At 34.1% G+C, this 13,014-nt stretch overlaps 1 protein-coding gene and 1 long non-coding RNA gene across 16 annotated transcripts in view; one reads left to right on the top strand and one right to left on the bottom strand.

The window, feature by feature from the left end:
• LOC145297628 (uncharacterized) overlaps window positions 1–13,014 on the bottom strand; it is a 187,892-nt gene that overhangs the window by 66,192 nt on the left and 108,686 nt on the right. For 14 of the 15 annotated variants that reach the window (XM_080143714.1, XM_080143716.1, XM_080143715.1 and 11 more), the window contains one exon: window positions 1,824–2,558. The exons of the other annotated variant lie outside the window; for it this stretch is intronic. In XM_080143714.1, the coding sequence (XP_079999840.1) occupies window positions 1,824–2,558 (735 nt within the window). The remainder of the gene's footprint in view (window positions 1–1,823; window positions 2,559–13,014) is intronic. 15 annotated transcript variants of the gene reach the window in all.
• LOC145297629 (uncharacterized) overlaps window positions 1–13,014 on the top strand; it is a 178,008-nt gene that overhangs the window by 114,400 nt on the left and 50,594 nt on the right. The window lies entirely within an intron of this gene.

Here is a 13,014-nt window from a genome sequence, read left to right as displayed (position 1 = left end):
TTATTATTATTATTACATAGTTTTATATTAAAAATATGAAGTTCTATTATTGTGTATATGAAAACGAGGTTTGAATATCATAAAATAAATGAATGGCTCACCTTTATGCATACAGATTATCCATAATGTGGCATGAAATATAGTTAAGGAAGCTTTGGTTTCTTTTTACATTAAACCTTTCAAATTTGTTAGTACACATGGTACAATAACTTCAAAGTAGTTTTGATAGCAAGGCTGTTTTTTTCTCTTTGTATTTTACTTTGACATTAATACCATTCTTTTATCATATTTGATTAGTGGTGATATAGAGGTGTTTTATGAAGCATATACTCTATGTTTGTTAATTATTAGAAATTATTCCATTTTCTACTGTTAATTTATGTCTAATTTTCTTGTATGCTGCATTTGCCTTCAACAGATTGATGTTCCTGCACGAGTTTTTTAAACTTATAATACTACCTTGTAGTTCTTAGATGGTTTTTATAATAGGTTCATAAACTTTTCTAACATGAAAATGAATTTTAGTTTTTTAGAAACATTCAAATTCTTTTTAGCTCATACATTACAGTTTAGTATTTTACTTATTTCATTTGAAATTAAAATTTTCCAAGTTCATTGGACAAACCATTAATTAAACTCATGATTGCTTCACATCTTTTGCATTCAAGAATAAACTGATATTCTCCTACATTTTTTTCTCTTAGAGTTGCCGTTCTTAATAATTGTGGCAAAAGATCTCAACGATATCTGGTGAAGTGTAAAAATGTGCATCCACATATATTTGTAAGTCAGTATCGCTATAAACGAAAGTACTATTACCCTAGTTACATCAGACATATTATATTATTTACTTCTATTTAAATAAAGCAACTTTCAGATGCAAATATATTACAAGAATTTGAAGATATATGTTTTGAGACTATTTTCAACATTAACAAAATACAATTCAAATAAATACATGTTATATGTTGACAATTAATCTTGTTATACTGCAACACTTTGCATTCAAATTAAGACAAATTAGTAAAAATGTAAAAACAAACATCTATGAAAAAAGCAAATAGGAAAAATATTTAAGTTAATTAGAAAATAATGTTAGTTTAAGAATGAAAGAAAAAAATAATGACCAGTTTATTTTAAATCATAAGTATTGGAAATGAAAAAAGGATAACTAATTAAGGAACAATAATACTTTTCTTTTAATGAAAAAAAAAGAGTACATTTTCTAATATAAAAGTATGTTGTTAATGGTAAAAATAATTTTTTTTTTGCAAAATATTGAAGTAAATCCAGCCAAAACGATCATTTGACATAAATGTGAAAGAGAAAAATTAATGGGATTTGTTGTAATAACATGTTTTGAAAAAATATTTAAAATTTATAATGAAATCACAAAAAGCATATAAAAACAAACAGAAAAAAGACAAATGTTGCAACATTAAGAATAAGACGAAACAAGGAAACATGCAGAAAATAAATAAGCTTGTCAACTGCAAATCAGAATAACTGGAATCCTGTTTCTTGCAAACAGAAACTTGAAATATTTGTTGTTTGTACTCCTTAATCTCCTAATGCTCAGAATCCTTAATACTAGCTTGTCTCTGTGCACAAGACACACATACTGAGAAAACCAATAGTATGCCTTGGAAATAATAGCACAGCATTTTGACAGCCATTCCTTCAAGTTTAATAAATAAAGCAACTTTAGTGAAATTCATCAAATGAAAAAAATGGAGATGATGGAAGAAATGTGAAAAAAATATGTAAATCTAGAGGATTGGTTGATTGGAATGGCAAGGTTAGTAATTGTGCATTCGACTCACCTCACATTTGAATGGCTTCTCTCCTGAATGAACCATCATGTGTCGTTTCAAATCACTTGGTTTGGGGAACACCTTGCTACATTGGCGGCATGACCGTCGAGACAAGACAGACTGACGCCTGCCAGAACCACGAGGACGTCCGCGGGTACGGCCTGATGGTAGTGGTGTAGAAGGTGGAAGTTGAGGAGGTGGTGTTGCTGCTGCAGGAAGAGAAGGAGACTGTTTTGTTGTCATGGAGCTCATGGCATTGTCCTGTTTATAATCTGCACAATCCCCCTTTTCCTCTACACCAGAATTTGAGGAATTATCTGCCCTTTGTGGCAGAGGCTGGTGACGTGCTGCTCCGACTGCCAAAGAAGATCTTCTCTTTGGCAATCTTGATGAGATGCGCTTGCCAGGCTCGTCTTTGACTACATCTGCCTCTTTAACAGCAGATGCCAAAGGCAAAGATAGGGCACTGTGTGATTTTCTCCTCATAGGCAAGCCACGGTTTGCATTCTTAGAAGTTTGCTTGGTGGCATTTTCAGTTGCTGTGGTCGAAGAGCTCGACTTTGTTTGTAACTGCTTAGATAGTGCAGGTCTCATTTGGAGATTATCTCCTTTCCACTCTTTGTCAAATGCAGATGATGAAGATTTCTCTTTGTAAGAACTGGAGCTTTTGGAGTTGTCAGGACCATGTTGGACGAACTGATGATACTGCAGACTGCGCTTGGCCTTGAAAGCCTTCTTACACACCTGTAAAACCAAAGTTGGTAGTACTGCCAAAATAAGAATTTACTAATTTCAAGTACTTAAGTCTATAGGTAGAACAACCAGCTCTTGTATATATTATATATATATATATAATTTCTTTCTTTTTTTTAAATATCCGGAGGTAAAAATCAGTAACAAAACAAAAGAAAACAAAGACAAGCAACAAAAAAAGATGGAAGCACAAATAATGATGAAATAATATTTTTATTTAGTTTTTAACTAACTAAAATACCAGACAAATAAGTATCATTTTTGTGGTTCATTTATCTGCCTCTGATCTACTTTTTTGTGAGAAAATTAAAATATTTTGTAATAAACACTTAGCAATATCCAACAAAAGTAACATTTTCCGAAAAAATTGATATTTATATCAAAAGTCAATAATTTTCAAAATAAATGTTCTTTAAAATTTGTATAGTTAGTCTTTATTATGCAAATGATTCACGATTTTAGATTGTACAATTTGGGAAATTTATTTATAGAGAAATTAAGCTTACTATCAAAATACAGTAAAATAAAAATCATGTTGAATTTGTTTGTAATTTATGCATTAAAATTTTCTTCATAAAGGAAGTTAGACATTTCAAGGGATTTTTCAACTACATGCTAAAGCTATCTCTATTTCAAGCAATATCTGTCATGCATACAAGAAAACAATAATAAAAAATAATCACATTATATTCAATATAAACAAATTAAAGGAAAAGAATATATTACACATAGAAGGGCTTCACAGTTCTTAAAAGGCATATCATACATTCAAGATATAAACAATGTCGATAGTGTAACATTTTATAATAACATCAATGACTGAAAACTTATGTGTGTGAATTTATATACTACAAACACATACTAAACTAGGTTGATAGAAGCATTTTTATTAGAAAAGGGAATTCCGTAAACATTAAAATTAAATTTTCATTTTATAATATTTGCAAGACTTCTTTTACAAGTTAGAAAAGCATTAGAAAAGATTTTATTTGGTTTTTATATATGTAAAATTCTGCAAAAGTAGCTTATTTCTTATTTAAAAATAAAACTAACTGATGATTTTACGTGAATTTTTGTTGTACTGCCGTTTCTTTCCATCATGGGTAAGATTTTGTTAGTTTTTAATATGAGTAGGATTCTGTAGAAGTACCTTATTTCTTATCTCTTCTCTATTATACTTAATAAAAAGAAGTCTATTTTTCCTTTTAGAAAAAAGCACTATAGTAAATACAAACATAGATGCCACATATAAATTCACACCACCTGCCAATATCTGCTGCATGTTTTCTGGATATTATCAGTTGATTTTATTCAATATAGTCATACTTTGAGAAGTGTGGAGGTGATTTTACCCTCATTAAAATATCTACTGTTACCCACCCAGAAGAGCTTGGATATTTTCTTACATTAGCTTTATAATACTGGTCATACGATCAGTGTTTATATTTTTATTCCATATTTTTAACATTTACCTATTATGCCTGCCATGCTTAAATACTGAAAACTCCCTTACACTTGCATTATTAAACTTCAGGCAATTTGATTGACTGCCCCAAAACCTAAACTGCTGGAATGTCTTTTTCGAACACGGCTCAACAACAAACAATATGATGCCAGTCAATGCTTCGTCTCATTTTCTTTTATATAAAAATAGATAATACCTTTCACATCTATCCTTTAATATTTACATGTATTTATGTGCTGAACATAGTTTTACTTGAACAAAATGAATGATCATCTTTTCCATCATTCTTCATCTGCTTCGTTGCCATGAAAAAAAAAAAAGGAAGTAAAATACAAAATAATTATTAAACTTTCTAGAAGGGTAACTATTTTTGTCGTTTTGGCTATTCTAATAGATGCTCATTCAGATTTGAGAATATATAGCTTCTTTGCTATCGTTGGCCGCTTCAATAGAGAATTTACAATACTTTTATTGAACACAATATGTAGAGAATTTACAATACATTATTTAACACAAAATACTTATTCAAGTATGTAGAAGAGTTACTTTTTGCTTTTTTGTTGGCTAATAAAGACCTATTACATTTTAAATAGTCCATAATTTTAATGAAGCATTACGCCAACAATTACAGCTTCTACATTTTAGTGAAGGAGCATAGTTGATGACTTCCTTTCAGATGACTCTTAAACTATTTCCTATTTCGGTCATCTAAATTAATAATTTTGTCATTAAATTAAGTTGGAATTTTCTGGGTAGTTTACATAATATGTCGAAAGGTGCCCAAATGTTGCACTCATGAAATCACAGTAGTCAACATCCTTTAAGAAACATTTAGTCACTAGCATTGGTTTATTACAACAAAAATATAAATGTTTCTTTAAAAAACATAAACAGATTAAATAAAACAGTACAAAATTATTTTTAATTGCTATTTTTTGTTATTCAAAAATTAAATATGTATACATGATCAATAAATGTTTTTTATTCATTCATTATTTTTAATTTTTTTATAAATAAATTCATACTTTTACTTTTTTACACATTAACATACTTTTGCTTGATATTGGTGTTGAAGGTTTTAATCATATTTTCATTTGTTTTCGGCTTCTCTAGTAGAACAGTTTCATCTATAACTTTCTTTCATTAATATTTTTTAAGATTACATACTTTGATTAATAGATATCTCACAAGCTATTCATTTCTTTCAACTTCCAAGTTTTTAATAAATAATATCTCTATGTATTAAAAAGTTTCTAGCAGTTTATCCACAGTTAATATTTTATGTAACTCACATATGATAATGTACCAAATAAGCATAGCTTACTTTGTTTATATGTGAGCAACTTCATGAAGGTTGTCTAACTTGTATATTCATTTGAAAAATGAGCATTCATTAATTAATTATCCATTTTTATAGTTTCTATAGTTTTATAGATGATTGGTTTTATTTAACTATTATACTTAATTTTTTTATGAACTGTTTCTACATTATGCATAATTCTGTAGAATTTAGGATGAAAAACAATCTAGTACAGGGAGATATATAAGTGACCATGTGTATGTATGTGAAATATCTCTACCAAACCCTGCTTTGAATATTTGGTCTACAGACTTTAAGCTTGATATATAGGGTATCTGGACTCCAGGAACACTTTCAATTTGATTTTTAGACTATAAAAATAGCTGCTAAGAGGTCAAAATTAAAAGAAAAAAATAGTTGACCTTGGAAGGAGTATCAACTAACTTCTGACTATCTGTATATTACATTTTTAGCTTGAAATTACTTCATTTTTAGCCTTTTTTTTATCCATCTGGCAAGAGCTCAGACAATAATGACAAAGGCCGAAGCACTACATAATGACTAAGACTAGAGCGCTTCATGTTTTGGTTTTGATTCCAGCTGATGGCACGGAAGTCATTTTTCAAATTTTTGAAATCATTACTATTATATATTGTGTACAATATAATAATCAATAGACCATTTTCTCTATGTAATAAATATGAAATCTGCATGAATTAAAATATATGCAAGTGTATTTTATGATTGGGCAACACTGGGCGGCCTGCTAGTTTAAAAATAAAACTGCTCAATGATTTTACATGATTTTTTGTTGTACGACCTTTTCTTCTATCATGGGTAAGTTTTTGCTTGTTTTTCATATGGGTAGAATTCTGTACAAGTACCTTATTTTAAAATAAAACTTCTTCATAATTTTTTTGTTGGATGATCTTTACTTTTTGTCACAGGTAAGATTTTGTTTGCTCTTTCATATGGGTAGGATTTCTTATTTAAGGATAACTCATCTTGCCTTTGGTAACAGTAATGTATAGTACACTACTTTTATTTGTAAGAAAAAACATTAAGTTAAAACACAATTCTTATCCATCTAAGTAGAGAAGTAACTTATCTTGCCTTTTACATGTAAATACATAATAATGTTTTCACCTAAGACGCGTTGGTTTAAAAGATCACCAATCTGCAAAAGAAGGCCTCCAGAGCACTGTTAAAACAAGTTTTTAACCCCACCCCCATCCATCTGTTTTATTAGTATTAAAATATTTCTTCAAATAATGTGACAAACAGACATCTTCAGACGTACCTCTCCACCGTACTGTATATCGATACTCCACGGCTGACTGGGATAGCTTCCGCAGAATTATATCTGATTTACCCCTACATTCCATGTTTAAAAAGGATGTGTCGTCCATAGTATCAGACCTGACTGAATGGTTAATTGTAGGCATAGCCCGATTCATACCATCTAAAAAATTCCAACAAAAACCTAATAGCCAGCCATGGTTCTCCCCAGAATGTGTTGTTGCCATCGTACACAGAAATCACTTTTTCCTTAGCTACCAACGTAATAGATGTACTGTGACTAAAGCTGCTTTCAGGACTGCCAGCAACCACTGTAAAAGAGTAATAAAAATGCAAGAGAGCTATATGCTCAGTCCATTAAATCCAAAGTAGCTGAACAGTGGCTTGGTTCCCACCAGTTTTGGCAAATAGCAAACAGGATCCTGAACAGAAGCGTGCATTCTATCTCAACCATTATCAATGGACCTGAGGTCATCTCGTCAGCATCAGACAAGGCCAAACTATTTGCCAAGAACTTTGCAGTTAATTCTACCCTATGCAACGAAGGCCATCAACTCCCCGTATTTCCTCCTATAATAGACAACATGCTATGCAACATACAAATATCTGTGCGTGAGGTCGCTAAGCTAATCAAGAACCTTGATTCCAGTAAAGCAACTGGCCCTGATGGCATTCCAATTATAGTTCTGAAAAAGCTTCAACCAGAACTTGCCCCCATACTTATAAAACTGTTTAAGCATTGCCTTAAGAAGTGCTTTCCAACACCCTGGAAAACCTCATCAGTATGCCCTGTATTTAAGAATTCAGGTGATAAGTCGTCTCCCTCTCAGTACAGACCAATAAGTCTCCTGTGCGTCATGAGTAAGCGACTGAAATCCATATCAAATAGAGTAGTCAACCACCTCAGCAGAAATAACCATCTTAGTGACATGCAATATGGTTTCTGTTCTGCCACCAGATGTGCTAACGGTTATATCTCATAGGATTAGTGAATCTCTTGACAAAGGCTTCCTCTCTAGGGCAATTGCTCTTGACATATCCAAAGTCTTCGACAAAGTATGGCATAAAGGTCTACTTCACAAGATGTCCAGCTACGGTATAACTGGAAATGTTTTCTCGATCATTAAATCATTTCTCTCTGATAGGCTCATAAGAGTAGTGGTTGATGGGCAGAAATCAGAGGCCATCAGTATTAATACTGGAGTCCCTCACAGGTCCATCCTGGGCCCAACTCTCTTCCTGATCTACATCAATGATCTCCCAAAACACATACTTAAATCATTCATTCACATCTATGCTGATGACACAACCATCTATGGCAACACATCAAAGGCCATAAATGACAAAGTTCTCTCTGATTCTCTCTCCTCTGATCTCGAGTGCGTGGTACAGTGGGGGAAGAGGTAGCTGTTACTTTTAATGCATCTAAAACCAAGCTCCTATCTTTACATCATCAACGCTCTGATTCCCATCTGGCATCAATTGAAATGGATGGCTCTCAACTAGGGGAATCTTCATGTTTTGATAAACTTCTGATCACTCCTGACCTGAAATGAAACACGTACATCAAGTCTATTGCCAAGGTCGCTGGAAAAATGGTAGGATCCTTCTACCGTTCCAGAAGATATCTCACTGCTGATGCAATTCTCTACCCATATAAAAGCCAAGTACGTCCAAGGATGGAGTACTGTTGCCACATCTGGGCAGGAGCTGCTAAAAGCAGCCTATCTTGCCTTGATAGAGTACAAAATAGGCTTTGTGGCTTAGTGGAGATGCCCTTTTCTCTTCCCTGCAACCTCTCTCCCACAGGAGAGACGTTGCCAACCTGTCTTTGTTTTACTTCCATGGCAAGTGCTCGTCTGAGCTCCAATCTCTGGTCCACCCTTACCAATCTTTCATGATACACCCATCTAACTGAAACCACTGTCATAAATTTTCCCCACTCTTTATCTATGTCAAAACCAAAATGTAGATTCCATGAACAAAGCCTGTTTCTTAGAAGTGCACACTTGTTCCGTCTGCCTGTTTTTTCCACCTGACAACAACCTGGATGCCTTCAAGTCCAACGTAAACAAATTCCTGATGATCTGCCTCCTTAAGTAAGACACTTTATGAAATCTCAACACTAATGTACTGTACACGCAATAACCCTTATCCCCGAGTGGCTTCCAGGCCTTGATAAGTGGTGACCACCTTGTAAAAAAAAAAAAAATCATGACAAACAGTTTCAAATTTAATATTATATAGATGTTTTCACTCTCTATTGGTACAGATGTGTGTGTGTGTCTTTCTCTCTCTCTCTCTCTCTCCATCTGCATTTCTCCTCCTACTGCCATTATGCAACCATCTCATTGTATATAATGTCTTAAAAATAAATAATCTAAAATTTTCGAAACAAAAAGTTTTAATTATCTTTGAGTGCAAATTTTTTCAATACTCTAAAAAAGCTGTGTTTAGAACGAAATAAGGAACAGATTTTATATAGGTTTTATTAACAAATATTCAGGACATAATGAGAAAAATCGAGATAAAAATTTAAATCATCAAAAGACAAGAAAAATTTAAGAGACAGCTAATAATATCCTCACAAAGTGAAAGCATCTATTAGTTCAGATAGACGGGAGTAGTAGGAAACATTTTGTGCCCTGGCACTTATATGTGAGGACAATATAATTACCGATGTTTACTGGGAATATTTATGGTCTATTACCATTTTTTTACAACTACTTACTTGTATTCATTTATTATTATTTATAAAGAACTATTATTTTTCTGTGATGACATCATGCCATTATTGGTAATCCTTTGTTTTTCTGGACATCACTTTTGTTTTTGCTTTGATTTATATTCCATGGAATGGTTTGGCATTATTATTAGCTATATCTGTCTTCTCAACTTTAACAAATTATTTGTCCAGCTTTAAAAAGGCTTCTTTTTTTCAATGGAACTAAAATATTTATGAGCTTTGAGAGATAAAGTTTCTCAGGTCCATAAGAAATAAAATTGAAAAATAATAATGCCATTTGTAGACCATTTAAATGAATCAGTACACAAAAAAAAGAAAAAAAAAGGTAAATCTTTCATTGAATTAATTGAACACTAGTATCCGTTCTCTTGTTATATAAGATGCAAAAGATTACGACAAAAAAAGCATTAATGATTTTAGAACATTTTTTATCAAAAGATTTCCTGTTTTTTCTGTGTACTAAATTGACATCCTCATGAAAGTCAATTAGTGAAAATGCCACAGATTATCTCATTCAAGCAAAAAATATGACCACCTTTAAAGACTGTAGGAGGAATAATTATCACCACTTTATTAGTTACTATAACACTGAAAAGGTTTCCATATGAATTTAAGTCATTCCTAATGGTTATCACTTTATATTTTACAAATTCAAAGTAACATTGCAATGTTTCAAACAAACTGACTAAAAGGATTCAAAACAAAAAAATGACCCTATGATAAAGAAAAGTAAATGGTAAAAACGATTATTACCTCCACCAAAGAGATTATGTATTCAGTCAAATCAGTCACTATGTTTGTGTACAGCCTAACATTTATATTGCTTGACTAATAATCAAAAAACTTGGTTAAAATATTGATAATAGTCTGATTTAAAATTGATTTAATTTTTAGATATCTTTTACAAAGGTCAAAACCATGAAAAAAGTGGTAGATAACGAAATAGTCAACAACCTCAGCAAAAATAACCTTCTTAGAGACATGCAATATAGATTCCATTCTGCCAAATCTACAGCAGATGTGCTTACGGTTATTTCTCATAGGATAAGCGAATCTCTTGAGGATGCTTCTTTTCTAGGGCAGTTGCTCTTGACAAAGGTGTTTGATAGGGTATGGCATAGAGGTCTACTTCACAAGATCTCCAGCTATGGTATAGCTGGATACGAGGGACATGCAATAAGTAATACCCCTGACCTACTTCCCATAGCAGTAGAGCAACAAAACTTGTCTTTCTCTACATAGGAACTACCCAGAGTTATGCATTTCTCCCATCATTTGATGCAGCTCAGGAGACTGTTTTTGTAGAACACCCCAGGTTGGTCCTTCAACCACGACGTGACTTCAGAAATCAAGGCTGCATCATTTGGGAAACGCTTTCCTTTAAAAACAACTTCATGGCTGGGAAGAGGTGAAAGTAAGAGAGTGCAAGGTCAGGAGAGTAGGGAGGATGGGGGAGGATTTCATAATCACACACCCGTGCTGCTGATCTGGCGACATGCGAGTTGTGGACCGGAGTGTTGTCCTGCAGGAGGAGGGTACCTTTGCTGATCTTGCCCCGCCTCTTGATTTTGATAGCTTCCCTTAATTTCCTCAAAAGTGAAGCATAATAGGCTCCTTTAATTGTGTTACCCTTTGCCAGGAAATCTGTTATCACTACTCCGTCCTGGTTCCAGAAGACTGTGAGCATGACCTTGTCAGCAGAGGGCTGCACCCTTGCCTTCTTTGGAGGTGGTGAGTTCAAGTGCTTCCACTGCATGCACTGAGCTTTGGTCTCTGGATCATAGTGATGGACTCGGGTTTCATCCTGTGTAATCAGTCTTTTGAAAAACTTTGACTCATCTTCTTGGCATATCTCCAAATTCATCCTCGAGCACTCAATGTGTTCTCGCTTCTGGAATGGTGTGAGCAACCTGGGAATCCATCTGGCAGACACTTTATGCATATGCAAATGGTCATGAATTATAGTTTCCACAGACCCTGTACTAATCTTGAGATCTTGGGCTATTTGTCGAATAGTAATGCGTCGATCTTCCAAAATGGCAGCCTCAACTTGATGGACAGATGCCTCATCAATGGCAGAAGGGGAGGGGGGGGCGACCAGGTCTGGGAGCTGTTTCCATAGACTTCCGGCCATGTTTTAATTCACGATGCCAGCGTTTTACAAGTTCATATGATGGGGCATTATCATCATAAGTTTCTTTCATTTCATCAAAAGTCTCCTGTGATGTGCATCCTTTCAAATACAAAAACCGGATCGCTGCTCGAAATTCAACAGGCTCCATTTCACACCTGACTCAGTTCAAACACCTGTAAAAGAGAAACCATTATTAGTTCAGAGCTGTAATTTGCCACATAACCCGTAGAGATATAAATCATTGCACATGCAAAATTTCAGCTAGTTCAGACAACTGGAAGTAGGTCACAGGCATAATTTATTGCATGCCCTTCGTATGTCTTTTCAATTATCAAATCATTTTCCTCTGATAGGTTCATAGGAGTATCCATCCTGGGTCCAACTCTCTTCCTGATCTGCATTATTTATCTTCCAAATCACATCCTTAGATCATTCATAGACATTTTTGCTGACGACACTACCATCCATGACAGCACATCAAGTTCTCTCTGATTCTCTTTCCTCTGATCTTCAGCATGTGGTACAAGGGGGAGGAGGGAAGTGGCTGGTTACTTTTAATGCATCTAAAACCAAGCTTCTATCTTTACACCATCAATGCTCAGATCCCTATCTGGCATTAATTGAAATTTATGACTCTCATCTTGGGGAGGCTCCATGTCTTGATAAGCTTCTGGGCTTGACCTTTACCCCTGATCTGAAATGGAACACGTACATCAAATCCGTTGCCAAGAGCGATGGAAAAATGGCGGGATCCTTCTATCGATCCAGTAGATATCTACCTGCTGAAGCAATTTTCTACCTATATAAGAGCCAGCTACGTCCAAGAATGAAGTATTGCTGTCACATCTGAGCAGGAGCTGCTAGGAAGAGCTTATCCTACCATGACAGAATTCAAAATAGACTTTGTAGCCTAGTGGGGGATGCTCTTTTCTCTTCCCTGCAACCTCTTTCTCACTGAAGAGACGTTGCGAGCCTGTCTCTGTTTTATTGTTATTTTCATGGCAAGTGCTCATCTGAGCTCCAATCTATGCCCCTCCCTTACCAAACATTCATGAGAAACACTTGTCTAGCTGAAAACACTATCAATAATTTCCCCCACTCTTTACCTGTGCCTAAACCTAAACATAGATTCCATGAACAAAGCTTCTTTCTTAGAACTGCACATCTGTGGAACTCTCTTCCGTTTACCTGCTTTCCAGCTGACTACAATATGGTCGTCTTCAAGTCCAATGTAAACAAGTTCTTGATGAGCCCTTCCCCTTAAGTAATTAAATTTACCAAATTTACACTTCTAACGATTACTATGATATTGTCTTTTTGACTACTGTACACTCTTTACCCCTTATCCTTGAGTGGCCTCTGGATCTTGAAAAGTGGTGATTCCTTTATAAAAAAAAAAGAAAAAAAAAGAGGCATTCTTGGTGATAACTAGGTCTAGGACAACAGCATATTCTTTTCATTGTTTTGATGCTCGAGTGTGGATCCATTGATATCTTATATAGT

Source organism: Euprymna scolopes, chromosome 18, assembly GCF_053919585.1.
Source record: "Euprymna scolopes isolate OS-2025 chromosome 18, ASM5391958v1, whole genome shotgun sequence".
Taxonomy (NCBI): Eukaryota; Metazoa; Mollusca; class Cephalopoda; order Sepiida; family Sepiolidae; genus Euprymna; species Euprymna scolopes.
The sequence above is the reverse complement of the archived record's forward strand: the minus strand, read 5'-3'. Positions and strand labels throughout refer to the sequence as shown.